We start from the raw sequence: 24,878 nt of genomic DNA on the forward strand, positions 1-24,878 counted from the left end.
GTGAGGAACAGGCAAAGTCACTAACAAGGTGACGTGGCAGAAGACAGTTTAATGTCAAGTCATACATCATGGCAAGACTGCAACAAGACCCAAAGTGCTCCGAGGCACAAATGTCAAGGCAGACAGAGGTTTCCAGAGCCCTTTTGCAGAAGCACAAAGAAATGGGCAATGTTTAGGACTGTTGGCACATTGGTCGGCAAAAGGAAAGTTAGTGCAGGAGATAAGACACATCATGCTTACTTCCCTCCACAATCAGAAGATGTCCAGCAGTGCCATCCACTCAGCATCGGCAGAAAACGGTGGGACCCCGGGACACCCATCTACTGCCTGGAAAAGAGTGTTTGCAGGCAACAGTGAAGCATGATGGAGGTTCCTTGCAAGATTGGGGCTACATTTCTGCAAGTGGAGCTGGGGATATGGTCAGAATAATGGTTTGCAGGCAGTGGGAATCTTGGGATGGTTGGATGGATTCTCTGGTCTCCCCTGCTCAGCCCAGGAAGTTGTAAAAGCATCAGCTTCCTTTGCAGCTCCGATATAGGGGAAGGTGGGTGGGTGGCCAAGCTTCTGACCTCACCAGTTTGGACATTTGCAATGTTGAAAGGGATATGCATTAATAAGAATTGATAAACTAATGATCAATATGATTTCATCATAAGATATTATATAAAAGATCATTCTTTATCATTAATAAAGAATAAACCTCCAAGATGTGCTACATACCAAGCATACTTCAACAAATTCTAAGTCATGTGCATCTGCCCAGAATACTTGGGGTATCCTTCCTGCACTGCCTTTTAGCTCTGATTACTGAGAGCATTCCCAGTAATCAGAAAAAAATGGCCAAGAAAACCACAAACCGAGACCAAACTCCAGTCTGCGAGTGTGATAGCATCAAGGCAGGTGCCATCTGGACTCATTAACATGACTGTGCCAGAGCACCCTCCCAGAGTCACCCTTTAAAACTCACGAAAAATCGGCAAAGTGAGTAAAGAGGGAAAGTGGCAGAATATGACATTGGGTTTGTGGGGCTGAAAGTCACTACTCTTACTAAATGTCAGAGTCTTTGCAGTTTTTTATTATTATTGTCTTTTATTTATTAAGCGCCAACAAATTACGCAGCGCTGTACAAGTTAAATGGAGCAGTTCACACATACATAGCAAATATACATTTATACATACAGGTCATTAACTTAGAGACCATTTGACAGTAGACAAGCCTGTGTGTCTTTCAATATTCTTTCATAAGACAATACCCATCACAACACAGCTGTTATATACAATCAATTCTAAAACATCACTTTGTCAGCTTCTCTGAATTCCCCTTACAGAGAGAAAGGCGGTGATAATGGAGGAAAACAGGACAATCCCTGGACCAAAGGAACTGGATTCCAGGGAGAGACAAGAGACATAATAATGAAAATAGTTGGATAAAAAAAAAACCAACATTCTATCTATTACAGGAGCTAAAATTGGGAAAGAACCGAAATTGTACCAATGTATAAACCGTTTTTTGTGACGAGGTTTAGTAGAATGTGACTCAAAAAAATTAATTTCTGACCCACACAGTAAATGGTCCCAAGTATAAACTATAACCTGGGTTTTATGCAACCCCCCCCCAAAAAAAACCTTAACTGGGGCATCCAAAGTGCGGTTATCGTATCTGCATAAAGACTGATAATACCCTTTAGTACTATCACAATAGCATGCCCCCCAACTGTCCCGATTTGGACGGGACAATCCTGATTTTGGGACTCTGTCCCACCTATCCCTACCTCTGTCCCACTTTGCTGGGGCGGAGGAAAGGTGAGGCGAGAGCGGTACTCCCCTCAGGTGCAGCTGCGAGGGGGCACACAGCCGCCCGGTCAGCAGCTGCAGCAGCCTGCAGGACTAGTTGGAAGATCACAATCTCCCTCTAGTCAGCTCAACATTAGGGAGTGCGAGGTCAGACAGACTTTGCGCTCCCACCACAAGATGAAGGAACAAGGATGGATGAAGAAGGATGGAGGAAGACTTAAGAGATAGGGAGAAAGGGGTGTAAGGGCAGTGTATGTGTATATGTGTATGTGTTTGTAAGCTTGTGTGTGTGTAAGAGCAGTATAGGTATGTGTAAGGGCAGTGTATGTGTATGTGTATATGTAAGTGTAAGGGCAGTGTATATGTGTGTGTACGGGCAGTGTATGTGTATATGTGTGTGTAAGGGAAATCTATGTGCGTATGTGTGTGTAAACACAGGTGTGTGTAAGGGCAGTGCACGTGTATAAATATATGTGTGTGTGTGTAAGGGCAGAGTATGTGTATATGTGTGTGTAAGGGCAGTGCACGTGCATATATGTGTGTGTAAGGGCAGTGCGCGTGTATATGTGTGTGTGTGTGTAAGGGCAGTGTATATGTGTGTATAAGGGCAGTGTATGTGTATATGTGTTTATGGGCAGTCGTGTGTAAGGGCAGTGTATGTGTATATGTGTGTTTATGGGCAGGTGTGTGTAAGGGTCCTGTTGACTATTCTTCCAATGATACTCAGCCAGCATTATGGTGGACACCTGGCTGGCTGAGCATCATGGGAATTGTACTTCACAGCTAGCATCTGCAGCTTTAGCTACTGTTAACTGCACTTCACATGATGCTCAACCAACATCATGGAAGTAGTATGTCTGGCTGAGCCTCATGGGAATTCATTTCAATGTGTTGGTTATTTTTAATATGCATGACTGTGCTGACAAAAATTAAGCGTGTTTTAAGTGGCGATGCGAGCGCGACATTGTAAAGTGCAATTGCGTGTATTGGTGAGTTCTGTGAGAGCTATTTAAAAAAAAAAAAAAAGTCCCTCTATTACATTTTGAAATGTTGGGAGGTATGCGATACCGTACATTTTACTCCTTGCACTTATCTGTTTGCAGTAAGTATATAAATCACTCGCAATACATTTAAGTAAATGGATAGAGGATAGTTTGTTTTCGGGCAGAGGTTTAACTAGTTGTGCACAATAAATGGATCCCCCTTGTGGATATTGCAGGTATTACAGGTTCCAGCTGCATATTACAAATTACCGTATTTGCTCGATTATGACTGGCTCGTCTTATATTCGATGTTGTCTTCTAATCAGACCTCAGATAGAGGTCTGACTACAAGACTAAGATCCAGATCCCTCGCAGCACTGCAAGGGACCTGGATCCACCTCTCAGGCAGCCGGTGAACGTTTGTGAGATGCGCACAGATAACCTCCGCTGCTGGCATTTCTGCCGGAGATTCTATGGTGGAGCACCAGAAGGTCATGTGATGCCAGCGCTTAGTCATAGAAGCCCCGGCGGAAGTACTGGCCAGCAGCAGCTGATGTCTGCATCGCACAGACCTCCATGGGCTGCCCCACTAGACACCAGGGAGTCTGAAGCACAGGTCACAAGTAAATGGATAAACTGGTAAGGTGGGGGGGGGGTAAGAGTGGCATGGGGGGGCTCAATGGTTTTCTGATTTTTTTTTTTAAATACTCTTGGCTCTTGATCTAAATCCTATGCAGGAGTTTCATTTGTTGGATGTCAATGAGCAAGAGATGCTGCATTGTGTTAAATTACATGGAGATATTACAAATAAAACACACTTATCTTTAGAAGACACTGGAGCTGCAGGGGAACACTTGGTGCGGCTCAATTCGTGCCATTTCCATCTGCTCAAAGCATGTTCGTGGGTACCTTGGACACTCTGGGCACTCACCTTTAATATGCATTAATGTGCATGGGATATGTAGAGGATGCCTGGATTGTCATTTAAACATGCAATGTAAACATTAAAAAGCACCAATGCTAAATAAAAGGTAATGTACTCAATTTAATTTTGAAAAGGCTCTGAAGCAAGAGTTGCCTCTACATTTCTAGTAAAACAACTTTGTGGTCTGAACACTAAAAGGGGATTTCACCGGGACATTTCAACTCCTAATATCACTGTATATTATAAAAGTGCATCTATGAGCTTCTCTTCCAAGAAGGGCCGACCCTGCATAATAAATAATTAAGAAGCGTTTAAGGCTCTAGCAGGCACAGGTGTGTAATTTATTTAAAATAGCCATTGAAAATGAAAACATAAAATATGAATACCCAACCCCAATTAGATTTCCCCTTCACAAGCTAGATGACTAAAGGGGAGGGGGGAGTGAAAATTAATACGTCTCACAGGGGCGTAACTAGACGCCTCAGGGCCCGGGTGCGAGAATCTGTTAAGGGCCCATCCATCCAGTAAATGCTGGAACCTAGTCATGATGGGACTGTGATTGCTGTTAGCAATCACACTCCTATCATGCCAAGTCAGCCAATACACGCTGGTACAGGGTGGCTGTAAGTGATGTGCAGACCCCATACTGCTGGCAGCCTCAATACACAAGGGGGGCAGCTAGCCAGGTTTCAGCATGTACTGGCTGACTTGGCATGATAGGAGTGTGATTGCTAACAGCAATCACAGTCCCATCATGCCTAGGTTCCAGCACTTACACATCCATGCTATCACACACACACACACTCATTTATTCATATAATCATTCATTCACAGATTCATTCCCTCAATCACACACACTCATTCAAACACCCTCCCCACCCCGTTACCTGCACTGCAGCTCCTCGATGCCGCTCACAGACTTCAGCAGGGGGCGCGGCCTCCCTCTGCCTTCTCTGCTAAAGCACAGAGGAAGTAGGATGTCACGTGAACTCCGCTTCCTCTGTGCAGTCCAGAAGACCCTCCCACAAGTAAGTAGCAGGGCTTGAGGTGCGGCCGCACCTCAAGGTCTCGCGGGCCGCATGTTGGACGCCCCTGCCCGATTTCGGGCGGCCCCTTGGCTTGGGCCCCCCTGCCGCCGGGGCCCGGTCGCAGTGGCGACCCCTGCGACCCCGGTAGTTCCGCCACTGACGTCTCAAATATAATATCTGTAAGCCACAATCCCTATAGCGAGCCTCCCACCCCAAGCTCTGTGCGCTAAGGAACCCGGGGAGGAAAAACACTAAGTGCCCTGTCTATAAATTTAAATTCCTGTACGAAGTGATTCTACACTGGCACTAGAGCTAGACTAAACAAACAATTTATTTTTAATGTTAAATGCCATTTTAAATAAATATATGTATTAACAGTTAAGTTTTAGAGCGCACATGTTTTGCTTGCTACTAGTTAATTTCTATGGACAAGTCTATTATTGCGTTTTAAAGATCTCCCACATTATGTATGTATAAAGCGGGGGAAACTCACTCCTTGTTGTGGCCCTCTGATACATTGTGATATCAGGGAGTTGAAATGTTTAACCCTCTGAGTCTTAGATATTTCAAAGGGAAGTGGAGGTCATATTTACTAAATGGGTAAGCACTGTAGCACTTTATGGTTATATTTAATAGTTACATTCGGATTATCCATGTATATATGTGATTTGTAAGGCAACAATATATCCACTCCATAGTGAGTAATTGATGTGACAACACCTTGTTCTTATTTATATTACTGCCATAATGCATACAGGCCACTTTATATATCCAATTTTAGTACCTTCACATGCTCAGATTGGCTTCTAGGAGACTTTCTTGTCCAATATTTGAGTGCTGTATGTGTTTTTATATTTTTGTATAACAAAGAAATATATTTTATATTAGAAGGGCTTGTTTAGAACTCTTTTTTCTTCCAAGTGTACAAGTTATGAGGAGTTTCCCTAATTTAAGGATATGATCCTAATGCACACCATGGAATTTAAATGATGAAATTATATGTAAGAATTATATGTATGTTTTGGGACTCTTTTGTGTTATATTTCAAAGGGAGGCTGAAAGGGTTAAAACAGAAGCTAGTATGTATGTTTGCAAATATCAGTTACAGGAATGGCTCTCTAATGTATGGGGATGGTCAAAAGGCCGGTGAACGTTGCTGTAGCCATCAGATCTGATGAGTCCACTTATCTTTGTTTGCTCGTGACATAGCCGGGTGGCGATATAAGACTGATGCATCCTGTCCCTTCATACATTAATGTAATTTAGAAAACGAGGCTGCTTTTCCTCTCCCCTTCCTCTACCCCTAACCCTGAAAGCAGGGAAGATACGCAAGCTTCCTAACATACCTAGTAGAAATCATGTTCTAGTCGATGGGAGCTGCGGCAATACACGAACCGAACATGCCGCTACATCCATTGATCTCAGTCGTGGGTCACATACCATTCACTTCAATGCTACGGAGTGTGTGCAGGGAGTGTACTTAAGTACTCTTCCTGGTTCCTGTGGTGGCAGCCAAGGGGAGGAGACAGACGCCTATTTTTATTTAAAGTAAAGTAACTAATGAATGGAGATATCAATTCGCTTGCGGCAAACAGACAAAAATATTGGGCACTGGATTCTCCTGATAAGAGAAGTTAGGAAAACCAAATCCGACGTGTCCCCAGTGTCCTAAATAAATATCTAAACGAACGGTGTCTTTGTCTGTCTGTCAGTTTATCGATCTGCTGTAAAATGATCCATGAGTTCTGGAAACTTAAAAGAAAAAGGAGCGGCTCTCTGAACTGTATCTTACGGCGTGGGTATGAGCGTATCTGGGACGATCCTCCATGGATTCGAGCGATGGCAGTGTATCAGAATTCACCTATATAAGCAGATTTGCTAATCCTCCTGGGTATCTAAGAAGGCAATCAAACGCCGTGAGAGCGGATCCAAGTGCTTTTATGGAAACATATTTCGGAATACTTCAGCATATTGGCAATCTGTGCAATAAAGTCCATTTTGATGAATCATGCAGTCAACTTCTGTCACTTAGTCAAAATACAGAGTGCAGGGCCCTATAAATATTGATGGGGAAGATTGAGTTTAAGTGCAGGCCAAATGTACATTTGTTGTTCAGAATACTGAAAACACAAAGCAAATCATTTTGATATAAACAGGACATAGGTTGAAGGTCAATGGACCATACTAAAAAATGGTTATGGCCAGAAATACGCATGACATGGGTGGAGCTACATAAAGCCCCTCCCCTTTTTCACTCTTGGAGCCCTTAAAAAATAGAAACATAGAATTTGATGGTAGATAAGAATCATTCCGCCCCTCTAACCTGCTCGTTTTTCTTTGCTGTGAAGAGACTGGCCATGTCGACATGTTTACATTCTCTTAGTCCATTAAACTCTACCACTTCTGCTGGGAGGCTGTTCCATTTATCTACTGTCCTCTCGGTAAACTGAAACTTCCTTATATCACATCTAAGCCTCTCCTTTTAGATTATGGCCTTGTGTTGGAGCCTTTTAGCCTCTTGTACATAAAAACTAGCACTCTGAAAAAAGTTTTGAAACATAAGGCAAAACCCTCTTAACTCCTGCGGCGGCCCTGTGTAATGCATTGTAAAACGGATGCGGTTATATTTGCTGCTCCTGCAGCACATAGATAAGTGCAATGTTACATCTAACCTGCACCTTGCAGTATAGTGAATAAACCTCTTCACCAAGCGCTCTTTTGGATAATTCTCCGTAAAGGAAATAGCCTGGGTGAATTAAAGCATTTATTATTTAAATAGTCTTATAAGCTGAAATAAACGTATTGATGAAATAATAAAACATGCGGCAATATATTTTTAAATCTGCTGGGAAATCAAGTTGAAAATGGCGACATTAACATAAATACATACAAATTGAATTAACCTTTCTGTGCCCAGAAATCAAATTACTTGGTAATACGCGGCAAGCTTTTCGACAGCAGCAAAACCAAAATGTGTACAAAAGCAAACCATAAAAATAAATTGAAAATCCAAAGACAAATAATAAAATATAACATCTCACCCCATATTTCTAGAAGGACATTTTAAATACCATTTTTTTTCTCGTAACACTCAACTTGCCTATTTCTATATGTCTTGTAACTTGTTTTTTTTTTTTATCAGATGGAGGATTAATGCATTTGATTTTTCAATATCTTCTCGGGACTTAGTGGGATTTAGTGTTTTTCTGAAAAAAAAATTTAAGAGACCCTTACAACTTGGCAGTGACGAGATACCCATAAAATCATTGCTAATCTCCTTGCTTGGCACGCTCCGCGATTTCTTTGATTACAGAACTGGTGGCGTCGGGGCTTTTTTTGACGAGCCTGAATAGATAATTACAGCCATAAATTACGCGCATCAGCTTGCGCCCTCAATATGCTAATCCAGCTCGGCAAACTTCTGCGAGATGAAATGCCACTTTTCCTAGTTGAAATCATAAAGTTATAATTTGGTACCAAAAATAATCACTTAGCTCATCCAACATGCCCATTACTTCTCCTGCCTTAACTCTTTTTTGTGCCAGAAGGTTGGGTTAAGTAGCCGCCTGGCACGCGAGTGGCTTAAGAAGAACAGATTACATTTTGTTTGGATCTGGCAGCTGTAGAAATGGGATGACCCTGACATTCTAGAACAGTGACAGCCAGCTCTGGTGGTTCCGCAACTGTTATGATGTTCAGCCGGTTACAGGGCTATTGGGTTTGTTGTTGGGAAGCTTATAAAGTATCATGACAGATGTTGGTCCTCAAATGTGAGATATTTACCTGTTAATTACCCCAGCTCTGCGACTATGTTAGACAGACATCTAATAAGCCACATTGAATGGAATAAATGATATGGTGCAATTAAGCCATTGAGCTTCACTTACTGGCTGTGGGATCCAAGATCCCCATGAAATACAGTTTGACGAGAGAAACCTTCACTTGGGCATTAATGTTGTGGAATTCAAACATTCACATAGCCTAAAAAAGATACGTGATCCAGGCTAGATTTCCTATAGCCAACGCCAGACAGTTAAATAGCTTGTCCTGTTTTGGAGAGTTTCACAGGAGGCCACCCACCTCCAATGATGTCCCGTCCACTTCTGCGAAGTGTCTGACCAACATCCCACTTACACACCCGTAGTAAATGTATACGTTCTGTGCGATGGCCGTGAAACAACCCCAATAGGATCAACAGAGTGTGGGATGATTGCAAGTTGAATATGTTTTGGACCTAAAGACGTGAGTTTTTAGGGATTTTTAGATAATTATTCCAACGTGGAAAGGTTCTATACTATAAAAGGCTGTAGTGCTGCTGAGGGGTAGCATGGTTGGAAGGTTTAGACCAGTGGTTCTTAACTCATGGTTCGCAACCCAAAAGTGGGTCGCAACCCTGTCTTCAGTGGGTCGCGGAGGGCCAGGGCCGGACTGGAGGCATACCGGTAAAATTTCACTTTCTTGGGGCTGCCTAACACATTCTAGCGGCAATCCGCGAGCAGCAGGCTGTCAGGACCGCGGCCGCAGGATCAGGGCCATCAGGCAGCCTCCGGTCCGCCATGTCCTTTAGCATTACTCCCCGACCGCAAAGCAAGTTTTTTGATTGGTTTGCGGTCGTTGTCTGCTCCTAGTGGGATCTGAATAAAGTTTTTCTCTGATTGCTCCCCCCGTCTTCCTGTTGCAGCCCGCGGGCAGCCTTTCCACTCCCTCATCTTTTCTGAGGTTATTTTTGGGTCGCGACTTAATGACCAAAGACAAATGTGGGTCCTGAGGATACACGGGTTGAGAACCACTGGTTTAGAAGGTAGTGATGAGAACATAGGAAGAAAAAACCTGTGGCGGGACATCAGAAGAATGAACGTTACTGCCAGGGCCGGCCGAAGACTTAACGCCGCCTGGGGCGAAGTTTAAAATGCCGCCCCCCCCCGCCGACGCCGGGGGGGGGCGGCATTTTAAACTTCGCCGACGCCATAATCTACATCCCCCCCCCCCGGTACTTACCTTTAAACAGTCCTGCGGTGAGTCTCCCTGCTCTGCCATGGTGCCGGCTTCTAATGCTGAGCGCCGGAAATTGACGTCACTTCCGGCGCTCTGCATTACAAGCCGGCACCGAGACCGAAGAGGGAGACTCGCCGCAGAGGAGAGAGAGAGAGGGGCGCCGAGCGGGTAAGCGAAAACCACTCGGTGCCCCTCTCTCTCTCTCCTCCGCTTCAAAAAAAACCCAAAAAAAAGCGCTTGGGGCGGCAAAGTGCCGCCCCTTCTAAAGTGCCGCCTGGGGCAATTGCCCCAGTCGGCTCCATTGTAGGGCCGGCCCTGGTTACTGCATAAGGCGAAGGGACTCGAGACATTTGAGACGTAGTGCAAGCTGGATTCGTCTAATACTATTCATCAGACTGAGCTAACTATATGACTCAATAACACCTTGTTTTTATGCACTGAAATTGCTCTGGTAATGAAAACAGTTAGATTTCATATAAACCAGAAATTAAAATGAGTCGTAGATGAAGCTGGCTTAACCCCTGAGAAGCCCTAAAAGCCTAATGAAGGATCTTTATGAGAGACAATGTTCTTCTCTTCTAGCGATGCATGCTACTTTACCCCCCTTTGTTGGCTTATTTTTTCCGGTGTATTTAATCACCACAGTTTTCTGTTTTTTTTTTTGTTGTTTTTTTTTGGTGAGGCTACATAAATTCACTATAAGAATTCCATATATTTACAATTCATAACTGAAACAAGAAGTCAATTCCTCATCAATACCTGGAAGTGGATGCATTCCTGCGGGACCTGCTTGACACCCAATCATTAGCGAGTCCGCTGATATTTACTCGTTCTGTTCGTTAATCGCGGCAGATATTGTTGTGTTTATTGGCAGGGGGGGGGGAAACATCTGGAGACGGGCTGCGTCCCCCAGCAGTGCAGATGTGAACAGCTGCTGCGGTCTCGGGGCCGAGATACGTTTGAATCTTGGATTCCTCCTGGGGGTTAATTCTTCCCTGGCAGAGCGTCGCAATGTTTTTTCCTTTATGTAAATTGTATATGCTCCCAAATGTTATATTATCTAGTCGGCTATCTTAACAGATGCACCGAGACTGTGCGCCTGCAACAGGTTTCTTATTAACATACCGTGCGGCCAGATTTACCTTTTCTCATGATACGTTTATAGGTTAAATGGGGGGTTTAATGGAAAAATGGACCTTCTTTTTTTCTTTTGAGCAGTAAATTCTGTCCTCTATACAGAAATCCACTTCAGATGGGGAAAAAGTAGAGTTTATTTTGTTTCGTTCAAATAAACTTTAAGTAAAGTCCTGTATGTTTTCCCAGGGGGTTAAGTGTGTTCTGCGCAGGAGTTATGAGCAAGGAAAGTGATTTTTTTTTTATGTGCGCGAATTGATTTAATAAGCTCTTAGAATTTTTAGTGACAGATTGCAGGTTAATGCGTGCAACGCGGTGAAGCGTGAATTTCCGCAGCCCGTATCAGGTGTAGAAGAAGGCTGGTACAGAAGAAGGTTTTGCGGAAGCGTTGGCGGTATATTCGTAACATAATAAGCCCGGGGAAATAGCGTGGAATTGCAATGAAGGGAAGCCCACTTTGTACAGTACGTTCTTTGATTTCCAGGTACCGCTGGGGAATACGATACAAATTAAGTGGACGGGGCCCTTGGCGCTAAAGCTTGCAGCGATGAATGAGACTGTCTGCATATTTATACAACGCTGTGGAGAGTCTGGTCTGCTCGGTGTATATTATACACAGTATGCTCTCCTTTTGGCTTTGTATTTAAGGGAGGTTTATGCTTTTTTTTCTCGGTTTAAGGTAGAAAAACTGTCTGAAGCAGTTAACAACCAGGTAGGTAAATGGGGAGGAATAAATAAGCAGATCCTGAGATGTGAATGTTAACATACCATTCTACAGAAGTTAGTTTGTTATGACCTTCTAATAATCGCAAACAAATAGTTTATATCCTGTTAGGACGTAATTTTATTCTGAATGAAACCAGAGGCAGTCCCCATGGTGCCTCAGGCAAGAAGCCCCTTTGTGACCGTTCCACACACGCTCTTTTTAGAATGCCAGTGTAGGCATAGATCACATTATGGGGGCTTCTGTTGCTCACTGTCATGTATCAGACCTACTTCTACACATTGGGGTGTTTTCTGGGGTGACTGTCAGCGCCCCCTTTGGTCCTGGCACCCCAGGTAGCTGCCTGGCACTAAGACTGGCGTTGAATTAAGTCACCATCAGTCAAGCATGTGATGGCCAAGTGAAAAAGACGCTCAACATAATGAAATGAGGGTAGAATATGAAGGAGTTGGTTCCGGACTGTGTGACCCGTAGGTTCTCCTATTAGTAATTAGATGCAGGGTCAAACAGTCAGCGTTCCAGGTTTTAGTTACCGTTAGTATTTTGGGTCCAGAACTTACCGTCAAACAAATACGCTTATTATATTTAGATCCAAAATTTAACAGAACAAATGGATATGGATTTACAGAAAGTATTTGTGTTTTCCATGCATATTTAAGATATTGATCAAATATTGAATGTCATTTCCTCCAAGACACACGCGGGATGCAGAGACCTAGTTATCGACTTACTTTGTAACACAGATTATTTTAGTTAAACTTATAGTGCATCCCAAAAGAATACAACTAATTTTTTTTTTTTTAAAAACTGGTTAAGTGGAACAGAGGTAAGAATAAAAGGAGTGCAGGGTGTATAGAAAATGTTTTTCATTGATTATTTAAAGTTAGAGCATTCCATGTGATGGTTTCAAGCGGGTGCATATTAGTCGTTCATATAGCTTCTCGCTCTGTTATCTTTGCCCAACTTTTCTAGACAATCAAGTTGACTCCTTATGAAACTGCCTGTGGTAAACAATAGAATGGCTCAATCTTAATCAACCGGCTGGACACAGTGACTAATGAAAGTCTGTGGAGGAACGGACTTCCTTAGCATTTCCATAAAGAATCAGCGATTGAGCAGTGAAAGGCATCCAACAATGGTTTTGATATAAAAAAAGTTTAATGGAATAAAATGAGATAAAACCAGGTTTTTGTCAATGGCCAGCTATGTATACAGCACTGGATGTTATGAAAATATTTTTTTTACATGCCCTGTATTTCCAAATACTCGGGAGCTAACAAAATGATTTTATGCATTCTATTCTATTACAAATAAATAATGCTCACCATCTTTGTTTGTAGTAAATACCCAGTATTTCAGAAGAGATCTGTAGCATTCTGTGCTGTCAAATAGAACATGATCTACTACATTTCACCAGGGCTGTACAAATCTATGTGGACTTTGGGAGCCAAGAAGGGGTGCTTGCTTTCCAAGTCGCTGGGTGTGGGTGGTTGTAGTTGCACATGAATTTGTCAAGTTTTTTGGTGTTAGAAGGTACCCAATTCTACTGGAATAGACCTTGAAGGGGCACTAGGGCATTACAGATTATTCTGCATCCTACACCTATATCTCGCATCTAAATTCTAAGCATTGATCCGGTTTCTGCTTGAAGTCACACTCCAACCGTCACATGCACTTTCTTCTGTTACCCCCAGCTGTGCTTTCTCCACACTCCTCTCTCTGTTGCCCTGTGCCTTTTCTCCACTCACTTCTATCTCTGTTACCGTCACTGCTCATTCCTCTTCCCACCTCCACCTTGCCATCTCCCCACTCACTTCCATATCCATCCATCCTGCCTGCCTTATTTTCATTCACTTTTCCCTCTCTCACCTACACTCAGCTTTCTCTCACCTCCATCCTGCCTTCTCTCCAATCTCTTCTCATTCTTTCCTACCTCCATCCTGCCTTCTCTCCAATCTCTTCTCATTCTTTCCTACCTCCATCCTGCCTTCTCTCCAATCTCTTCTCATTCTTTCCTACCTCCATCCTGCCTTCTCTCCAATCTCTTCTCATTCTTTCCTACCTCCATCCTGCCTTCTCTCCAATCTCTTCTCATTCTTTCCTACCTCCATCCTGCCTTCTCTCCAATCTCTTCTCATTCTTTCTTACCTCCATCCTGCCCTCTCTCCAATCTCTTCTCATTCTTTCTTACCTCCATCCTGCCTTCTCTCCAATCTCTTCTCATTCTTTCTTACCTCCATCCTGCCTTCTCTCCAATCTCTTCTCATTCTTTCTTACCTCCATCCTGCCTTCTCTCCAATCTCTTCTCATTCTTTCCTACCTCCATCCTGCCTTCTCTCCATGCACCTCCCTCCCCCGTTTGCTTCCTTAGTACGGCGCCCTCTCTCTCTTTCCACATCCATAGACCTCATTCTCTTTTCCATGCTGCCCCCACGCTGTTCTTTCTCAATGCACTTGTTTGTCCCCTGCATTCTACCCCTTCCCGTATTGTTACCCTTCCTCCTCGCTCCCCTCTATTTATCTATATTTTGCTGCTTGAGTGTTTGTGCTGCTGCGTTGTTGCTATTATTATTTCTTTCCTGTAACAAGGAGATTAGCCGTAGCGGAGCAGACAATGTGTGCTCTCAGGGCTACGCTCCATCCAGTTTGTGTCACAGCATTATCCGCTGCAGCATGGTCATTAGCGGTGCTGTGAAAGCGTGCATACATCTAGCTTTCTACAGAAGTTCTTTCAGTGTCAAGAGGCAGAAGCGTATAGAACCTCCCGGTGTCTTCATATAATGCCCAGGGATGCTTATACACCGTGTATGGTAATTAGGTGAACCCCCCCCACACACACATCACCGTGCATTAGCTGTGCTTTTTAATTATTAACAGAAGGATATAGAGATATTCCGCTTCATTATAGAGGGCTAACTATTTACAATTCAGGGAGCTGCTCTCCGGCATTAGATAATACCCGATGTTAATTGACGAGTTGAAAACTCACAGATAAAATCTAAACTATATTGCGATGCAGTATTTTTTTTTTTTTTAACCATCTTCGCGACGCGTATAGAGAAATTCAGGACCATGGATGTATATAGAAACCCCAACTCCAGTACCAATTGTCATTGTTTAAATATATTTATACGGTTATTATTAATATAAAGTGCTGCATCCCACAGTGCGCGTACCTTCTATACGCACCCTTCCGATCAAATGCAGCGTCTGTAAATCCACACGTCTCTAAAAGCTATGGGGCTGAATGTAGCCCTCTGGCATTATTTATTGTGCAATAGACTCTTGTTAGCACGCCAGGTCCCTGCATGTGTTTTACTTGAGGGATATATATTCTTTATTTACCTACACCTCGAAATTATTAAAAGTACATGTATTATATATTATTATTTGGTATTGGCTGATTAACCAGATCCTCTCAACCCAACCTAAAGACTGTGATGGCTGACCAAGATAATTTTGCGATTGGTTGCGATATGGAGAAGCGGAGAGAGTGCTGAGCATGCATAAATAAGTCTCCGGGAATTGTCTCTTTGCCTGTATACGGTTTAAGGAGCGGACCACAGAGAAATCACTTCTCTGCCTGTGAAAAAAGGAGACAGGGGGATGTCAAAAGAGTGGGAGGGATAGAGAGAACAGAGAGGGAGTAAAGCATTACGGTGAAGGGATGAGAGCGGAGTGAATGAAGCTCACTCTGTATGTGCAGGCGAGATCAGACAGGAGTAAGGAAGAGCGGAGGCAATTAGACCTGCAGCAGGGGTGACGGAGGGCATGCCATCTGCACCTTGGAGGCACCCAGGAGACATGCAGAGGAGGGGAGAGGGGACCTTCTTAACTCAATGTTTTAGGGGCTTCCTCTGTTTGGGGCAAGAGCTGACATGGCTGAGCTTACTGGAGACTGATGGGCAGAGTGCTGCTGACAGTCATAACTCTGACTAAAGAAAAGTGCTTCTTTTCCTAAGTGTATCCTGTGATTTTTGTGGCAACGGGACATTTTTTGTCTTTGTACATGGATTAACAATACTGTTGGGGCAGCTGTCGTTTCCACCCCTCCCCTGCCCTGTGATCACCCACCTGAGCCATGAGACGGTCCAGCACCGATGAATCCACTTACCATCGCAGCCCATCTCTGGACAGTAAAGACTACTCTCTGCCCAAAGGGGGTGCCTTCCGGCGCTATAGCAGCCTTTATGGGGGGCAGTTTGGGGCATCCGCTGGTGGCTCTTTCTTTGGGTTCCACACCAATCCGGGGCCAAAAGCTACTAAATCGAAGTACACGTCCCCGAAAGGGAATAAGTATGTGGTTTTTTACCTGGATCTCTCCTTCATTTTTCTCCTAGAGCTGAAGAGGTGCAGGATGGCACAGAACTGCCTGCAGTGTATGAAATATCTCATGTTCGTCTTCAACCTCCTTTTCTGGGTGAGTTGCTGGGGTAATCAGTGGGACATGGAGGGGGCTCCAAATTTACGCGGATGGTGGGCTTTGGGACTTGCATGACCTGGTGGCTGAAATGTATTTAACCCTGTAATGGCTACACGATGAAAAGCTTCTGCTCACCGCTGGTTAACAGATTTGTTGTGATGTACATAAAAATGTGATGAGCAGGTTGTTACTAGCTTGGAGGAATATAAATAATGTTATACCCCCTGCAAGTTTCAGGGGTTAAACTTTTGCACGCATGTATGGCTGAAATGTCCGGATTAAAGCACGATGGCGATCGCGGCATAACAATTACTGGAAGTTTAATGGCTGTAAGCTTCAGTCCTGTGTGAAATCTGAGGTGTGATAACGGTGGCATACATAATAGCTACAAGAGTCAATCCCGTGCAAATTTAAAGAGCTGGAATAATAACAGTAGATGTAATGAGCCGAGGAGTGATGGGATTATTGCCGAACACACAAATTATGTGAAAATGTCCTAATAACATCAGCAGTCACGGAATTGAAGAGTCCGTTCCATATGATGTTTAAAATGTTGTAATACCAGTCGTATATATGTATATTGATGGGTTACTGTAACGTCGGGCAACATGTGTCCCCCCAGCTGACGTGGAGCTGGAACTCCTGCGATGTTCTGCTGGTGAGGAAACTTAATGATATCATGGCGGCAACAGCTGGAGCACTGAAAGCATCCCAGCTGCCACTTACATATTTAATAAGAACATTGTCTTTATCGATTTAACAACTAAATCCCGTGCCGCTAAAGTCCTCTTTGGGACACGGTTAGGAGGTCAGCCTTAGATTTTACCAACACAACTAGTATCTACGGGACGGGGCCCTCTTTACCTTTTGCTTTTACCCGTACAACGCTGCAGAATATGAAGGCGCTTTATAAATCAATAATAAGAGTTCATTCAGATTAACTGCATTGTGCCTGTGGTACCCGATTGCTTGCTGTGGCAGCGGTGGAATGAATAACAATTTCCATGTTGTAAAGGCGCTATTCTACTTCGATGGAACCTGAATTGTGCTCGCTAGGATGTTAAGCGAAGACAACTTAGCAGGTCTACAAAGCTAGAAACTTTTAAGAAGCTTTTTCGGTTTCCATAGCAATGACCTTTCAGTGCCTCCTTTTGTGTCACATGACTAGTGTTCTTGATCAAATCTTAATCAGGCAAATTTTACTTGATTTAAGAGTTATTTCCGTGAAGCGATTGGGGATTCAGCGCTGTCCTTTTAACGCTGTGATTCTCCAATGCAGCCCAAATATACGTGTCTTTTCTGTCCGTTATATCCTTTCTTTTTCAGAGGTTTCATTTAATCTGAATAGTTTGAGCTCAAATGCAGTCAATCACACCTCCTCCTAAAACGATGCCGTTTCTCAGCACTGAAGGAGTTAAAGTGACAATGCATACATTGCTTTTTTTGTGGTTTAGCCATTTTTTGTATGTATTAACTTGTAATTACTAATTGCGTGAGTTGGTGAAAACGGTTAGATCATATGCATTTTATTAACCCCTTTATGGTCGGTGATGGGGCTTTGCACAGTTGGAGTTGGAGTTGGAGTGGACACTCGGCTCCCCCGCAATGCACTTGTGTCCTGATCATCCAGCCATTAAGCACATAGAGAGCGGCCACGCCGGGTCATTTTGCTGCTGTGTCCCATTTAGGAATCCGTGTGTTTCAGCTCCGTCCGAACAGTGCTTGGCGATGTATATCTGATGGTAGAGATGAAAGTGTTAAGCGCACTGTATTATCTGGAATGATTGGAAGCATAATTTTATTGTTTGCTAGACGTAAAAAAAAACCCCAAAACAGATGGCAGCAGAAAACCCCCTGCATACGGCACCTTCTATTGTCCCATAAACCATCTTCAGCCATGTTTATTATATTATCTATCGTTGATCCATGAAACCGTTTCTGCAGCTCTTCTAATTTCATGTAATTTCAGTATTTTAAATCTCCTCTTACCTCCCACGTGTCCTTGTTTTCTCAGGACAGTCCTCGTTTTTGGCTAGCGTTCAGGTTAATGCTGTTGCAGTGAGGTACTGCTCCTGTCATCTTGATTAATGGTTTGCTTTGGGTTTTTATCATTATAATTATTATTTTTGTAGCCAAATATCTATGTGGCATCTCCTTGATCAGTGTACCTTAAGACTTTTTTTTCCAGTTTCCCAGTGCAGTTTTATCAGTTTCACTCAACGTCCCCGTTAAGTGCTTACAGGAGAGGTCAGGGTATTTTTGGACCATGGTGCCACCTCTAGCACAGTCCTATACCGTACAAACGTCCGTACGTGACTGATCTGTGTATGGATCTTTTCTTTAGAGCCACAAGAGCCAATGATCTGGTACAGAGACGGTTTAATGGTACAATGATTGTTGTAGGTACGTTGCCGTTACAAGGGGGAGAGTCGGACGGTGGAATGGCAAGAGTTATGTACTAAGACCAGGTTAGACGCTGAGCATGGCCTGTCTGGCATTGCAAGTCAAGCTGGACTCACCAGTTACATAAAGAAACATGCTCGGAAGCATCTGTAGATTCCAAAATATCAAACGAGAAGGATCTGAGCCGCCTTGGCTCCAGCTTACAGTCCTACACTCTGATGGGCTAGGCTGACCTAACTCGCACCATGATACATGTCCTAACAAAATGGTGCAGGGGTATTCTCTCCATATCTTGCTTCAGAATTATGGGAGAAATTTTATGTGCAGCTAGATCGACCTTTTTTTGGTTGTTTTACGTAAAATCCCAAGACCCTTTTTACAAAGACACATGTTTCCATCCAATGGTTTCCATTGCCCAATCCTGGTTGAGTAGTTCAGAGGAGAGCTGCACAATCCAGAATCTGTGGACTGAAAACTAGGACCTCTGCTCTCCCTACCTTATCCAACTCCTTCTTCTACTTAAATGGATAATTTTGCCCTTGACAATGTCTTGTATTAGTCACTGAAATTATTAGCAGTCACTGTCAGTTGCATCATCAAAGGGCTCACTTGTATATTAAGAATCCTTGGGGCCCTACAAGACATGGGGGGCTTCATCACAGGGTTAGAGGGGTGATTCTTTACTCCTCCGCAATGACCATATGGGATGTTCTCTATTTGTGTGAGCAGTGTACAGACCATAGTCTTCCACCTGTACTTACTATACATGTGTGCATATCTATACCACCTCATTCCATAACAGGGCATTTATTACTTTCCCTCTATTTCCCACTAAATAACACTTCTAATTGCCCCTGTACACATTGTGACAGAATGACCTGTCATACAGGGGCCCAAGGTACTCAGAGATGGCTCCAGCCTGGCTGCCAAACAGGCAGGAACTCCATTGTTAAACTAATCCCATTAACAGGATGGCTACCAGGGGGATATTCAGTAGCTAAAGGGGATTAAAGGTTGGGTTGTCTACCTGTTTATCAATGTTGATTTATGTTAATGAAGTTCTGTGGCTATATCAGTCTATGTTTTACATCAATAAACTGTTCATTCCTGCTGTACTCAGTTCAAGGTAGTTGTGTCTACTTATTGGGTACACATAGCAGGGTTCCAAGGTGCGCATGCTGGCTGGTGCTGGAAGTGATTCCGGGGACAACAGGAGGATACATGTGGGTGATCTCTGGGAGTTACTACAGCTCTCTTGGTGAACCCGTTACACACATTATTAACCAGCCTTTAAAATAAATAAATCCACAACACTCTAAATACTGTTTACCCATAATCTCAGTTTTCCCTTTAGTTGATGTGTTTTGCATACATTTGAAGTGTGTAGTTTGAGAAGAAGTAATGAGTATTTTGCACATAATTAGTAGACTCACTGAATTGAGTGAAGATAGTTGTACAGTGGCTCATTGGGCATTTGCCAGGTGTGGCATATGACCAGTCCGGACCTAGTCGAATGGTTCTTATATGCCCCAAATTCTATGTGTGTGTTCAGAGAAGAGAAGCCGGCGGTGAAAGGAGGTGGAGGTGAATGGCAGAGAAGGGACTACAATAACAACAACATTTCACTCAGTCGTCTTTCCAACTAAGCGGATATGAAGTGCAAAAATACTTAGAACTGACACATTTAAAGTGCCTTTAATACTTCAGCAGCGCTGAAGGAGACCTGGATCCTCCTCTCCGGCAGCCGGTGGAGGTATGTGCGATGCGCGCAGACAACCTCTGCTGCTGCCAGCACTTCCCCTGGGGCTTCTATGAGGGAGCGCTGGCATCACATGACCTTCCGGTGCTCATTCATGGAAGTACTGGCAGCAGCAGAGGAGGTTGTCTGCGAGTATCGGGCAGACCTCCACCGGCTGCCCCCCACTACACACCAAGGAATCAATTCTAGGGATGCACTGGTAAGTTGGGTGAGGGTAAGAGTGACATATGGGGGGCATAAGGGCTTTCTGGAGCCAGAGTGGCATATAGGTAGCAAGAGGCATATCTAGGATGCAGAGTAGTATATAAGGGGATATAAGGCATATCTGGGGGGCAGAGTGGCATATAAGGGGGTATAAGGCATGTCTGGGGGGGCAGATGTGCATAACTGGAGGCAGGTGGGGAAATAAAAGGAAATAAAAACAAAAAATGCATTTTTCTCAATCATAGTTTTTTTCTATTAAATATGAAAAAATTGTTTACATGTGAATTAATACTTACTGGTAAAACTTTTTTTTTATAGGGTCGTCTTATATTCAGGCTTTTTTTTCCTAAATTATTAATCAAATTTTGGGGGGTCGTCTGATAATCGAGCAAATACGGTATATCTTTATCTTTAATATATTTAATGCAAAAAAATACAAAATAGAAGTTGATAGGTAGTTACATTTCATGATATATAAACAAAAATATTTGATCGTTGATTAAATGTACATCATGATATACCGTACTTACCGGCGTATTACACGCACCGGCGTATAACACGCACCCTCGCCGGAACCGGAAGTGCGGGAGACGCGGCTGCAGATCGTGCAGCACAGAAAGTTATCGGCGTATAACACGCAGGTAGGGTTTCAACTTATTTTTTTAGATATAAAAGTGCGTGTTATACGCCGATAAATACGGTATATTAAATGCACACATATATTTTAGTTAAACCCCTGGTTTATAATGTGCATTAAACTATCATTTAACAGATTAGCCTTTGCTGATATTACATAAGAGCTTTACTACAATTTCCTTTTTTAACATGGAAAGGATGCATTTTTATCACTGAGTTTTAAGGTAGACTTTGGATACATTGTGTTGTTATGGAGAAATATTTTCAGTTCTAGGACTTTATGACATCATACATACTGCAGCATAACAGGCAGTGCATGCAAGGCACGGTACATTCAGTTGACTGCTACCAGTTGGACTGCTTGTTGTATTCTGCTTATTTTGTTATTGACAAACCGTGATCAACAATGGCTGAAGGAGGATTTTACAACGAGCCTCCTCACCGGCTATGCGATCGGGATGGCAATATACACATGATGACTCTATCAGAACTGAGTTTGGAGATGAATTCATTTCCAGAGATGCCTCCAACGCCTCTATACGATCGGGATGGCGACATACACATGAAGACCGTGTCAGAACTGAGTTTGGAGATGAATTCCTTTGCTGTGATCCCTCCAACTCCTTGTGAGCCTCTATACGACCGAGATGGCGATATACATATGAAGAACATTTCAGAATGGAGTTTGGAGATGAATTCCTTTGCTGGGATCCCTCCAACTCCACCAACGCCTCTATACGACCGAGATGGCGACATACATATGCTGACCCTGTCAGAGCTCAGCCTGGATATGGACTTACCTGCTGAAAAGCCTCCAGCTAAAGTGACAGCTAAGGAGAAACTGGCCAGTTTCTTCAGGAGGCTGTTCAAGCCACGGAGATGCAAGGCAAAACTCATCTGCATTTGCGTTTGCGTTTGTGAAGTGGAATAATATTCCTTTAAAGACCTGGGAGAAGTGGAACCTCTTAGATTCTTCCCTGTGACCCCCCCCCCCCACATTATCCTGTCCCTAACCAAAATGTTCTATTAATAAACAAAAATGACCAAAAATTGATTTTAATGTATTACATTTTTCTCTTACTGTCTATCATAACAATAGTCTGTTCTATTATCTTTTAAAGCATTGAGTTCATTAGCACTAGGGTGAAGTGTAAATATAAATGGGTGACTTGTGATGCCACAAGAACATTTCATGCCCTGTAGACTGATTCCGGACAGGCTAAAACTGATAGGAATCTGAATTTCCATACTGAAAGTTTTGTCAGCAGTCCCATCGTTGCCATTTGTGCCGGTGTGAAATATTCTGCATATTTATTACTCTTTAAATGTTGTAGCTTCATAAATAGATTAAAAACTAGAAATTACTATTGTGTCTCTTGCTCAGCCATACTAAATCAGTCTGCAACCTCTGCAAAGACAATATACAAAGCCACAAAGTCATTAACAACCCATGCAAAGGACCATTTAACTGTTTGTGGATGGACTGTAACGTCCCCTCTATGGTTACACGGTTTAACTGGAAACATTCCTGCGCAAGCAGTGACTACAATGAGAAATCAACTCTCATTCATGTACATATGTACTACTGCACAAGCACAGAGATGCAACTTAGAGGGTCATTATATGTATGTTCAGGCAAATGATCCGCTGCATGGTCCGTTGAATTTTTCTTGTGGCCCATACCACAAAATAAGAGCACTTCCCTGTATAAAACAGCTAATCAGTGGCAAGAACAGTTATATAATAGAGGATGAGGGCATCTGCTGCAGCAGGGCTGCATCTTCTTTGTAAGGTAATATATCTATATGACACAAGGTTTGGAATAAAGTTTGGCAAAACCCACATGGAATAAAATGTTTCAACACCTGCTTATTCACTGAACAGAAAATTACCCAGTGATCTGTCCCAAAACCAAATGCAGATATTCAACCATCTGCTAGACATTTTGACCCAAACTCCCCGGAGCTTATACTCAAGCCAGAGTAGACAGTCGTTTCCTATTTTGGCATCCAAATTCCTCTTCTCTATATCTCCTCCTTTGATGTCCCTCTTTTCTAGAAGCTACGATTGATTGGTGGATAAGTGTATATTACAGTTCTTCTGAAAACCCTAAATGTCAAAGTAACGTGTATAAACATCAGGAAATGTCCTCTAGCCGTACTGTACTGAACCTAAAAGTCCCGTGAATATCCTGCCACGCGTCCGGCCATATGTTCCCTTGAAGGAAGGGCTAAGATCCACAAGACTGTATTTTAATACGTTCATGTTTAACGGCGACAGGTTTGGAATTAGTCATGACTGCAAGATTCACGTGTTTTATAGTTTAGTTTGGATTTCCATTTGACTGCCTATCGGGCAATGTCTGCCATTCAAAGTCAGGTTCTCTAATGCACATACTGGCATCAAAGTGTGCACGTCGAGTAAAACGGCTCTGATCAGAACAAGCGCGATTATCTCCAACTACTCAGGCAAGACTCTGCTAATGCCGACGAGAGAGGATTAACAGACACATTAATTGGGGGTTTAAGGGCTAATCTTCTTAAAGTCTGCTTCTTGTCACTAAATGACTGTTGTCCATCATTCTATTAACCCCTCGAATCCTGAGTTGTTGATTGGTTCAGGCATCACTAATTTGGTGAGTTTGCTGGAGCAGGAGATGTCAGAAGGGGTTTAACCAACATTATGTGGGGGGGGGTTTACATGACGCAGAAGAAGGATTCTCCCCAGCGAATACCCCATTCCCTCCTCTTAACTGCATTAACAGTTCCAGATATGTGCGCTCTGCATGAAAAGGCTGTTGGCATTTGATAGGATAAGCAATAGGTGAGGTGTTGGTATTATCCGAGCTGATTCAGGATTGCTGGCAGTTATACAGGTATTCAACAGCAGTAGGAATGTTTCCCTGCGCTAACGTTTATTAAGAAGTGTTTCGTAGGAATGATGCTCCAGATGCTATATCTAAATAGCAAAGTTCAGAAGAATATGAGCCACATCAACTTTTATTCTAAAATGCAATAAATGGGATAACGAGTATTTTCCAGTAGGTAGAGATCATGAATCCTACATCACCAGATCATAAACAACTCCATCAATGACTCAACCCAAACTCTAATTCAGTGTTCTCATTTCTAAAACCTTACAAAAGTACATGTTTGCATAAACCCTTCAAATGAGAGAAGGGTGAGCAGCGTAGTGTTTGCCTGACATTTCACACCTCTCTGTCACCATGAGACTAACCTGCAGGTTGAGTGAGTTTAATGCCAGCAACAATGGCAACTTTACATTTGCGATAACTGGCAATTCATTTTTTACATTGCTGTGGAGGAATGCTGGTCCACTCTTCTGGGCAAAATTATTTTAATGGATAAGTGATTTGCCTCCTGGATAAGTGGTTTGCTCTTGGACGGATTCTGGTCGGCCGGCCACTCCTGGGAAGGTTCACCGCTGTTCCGAGTTTTCTCCATTTGTATAGAATGGCTCATACTGTGGTTCCCTGTCCAGCTTTGTAACCCTTTCCAGACTGATGTCAATTACCTTTTTCTCATCTTGAACTTCATCATGTGCTGCTTTTCATCATGTTATATATATGGGGGTCATTACAAATAAATAAATAGAATTTGATGGCATTCGACCCATTGGACCTGCCCATTTTTCCAGTTGTAAAGGTCTTGATGTAGATTCAGTAGTTATGCCAATCTCATGCATGCTTACATTTCCTCACCCTGTTAGTCTCTGCCACTTCTGCTGGGATTTTGCTAATTCTGCTAATCAAAACTTCCCTACATTACATGAAAGCATCTGACTCTCTAGTGTCAGATTATGACCTCTTTTTTATTATTTATAACATAGACCTCTATAGTATAGAGTTTT

General features: G+C 43.0%; 2 protein-coding genes across 4 annotated transcripts in view; both read left to right on the forward strand.

Moving 5' to 3' along the window:
• The window catches only part of CRACR2B (calcium release activated channel regulator 2B), a 247,844-nt gene that overhangs the window by 196,575 nt on the left and 26,391 nt on the right, over positions 1-24,878 (forward strand). The window lies entirely within an intron of this gene.
• TSPAN4 (tetraspanin 4) overlaps positions 1-24,878 on the forward strand; it is a 118,556-nt gene that overhangs the window by 15,039 nt on the left and 78,639 nt on the right. For 2 of the 3 annotated variants that reach the window (XM_053448624.1, XM_053448623.1), the window contains exon 1: positions 15,178-16,003. In XM_053448624.1, the coding sequence (XP_053304599.1) occupies positions 15,665-16,003 (339 nt within the window). In that variant the 5' untranslated portion in view covers positions 15,178-15,664. Of the gene's footprint in view, positions 1-15,177; positions 16,004-24,878 lie in introns of those variants that run through there. The other variant, XM_053448625.1, reaches the window with a different exon arrangement.

The sequence above is a fragment of the Spea bombifrons genome, chromosome 10, assembly GCF_027358695.1.
Source record: "Spea bombifrons isolate aSpeBom1 chromosome 10, aSpeBom1.2.pri, whole genome shotgun sequence".
NCBI lineage: Eukaryota > Metazoa > Chordata > Amphibia > Anura > Pelobatidae > Spea > Spea bombifrons.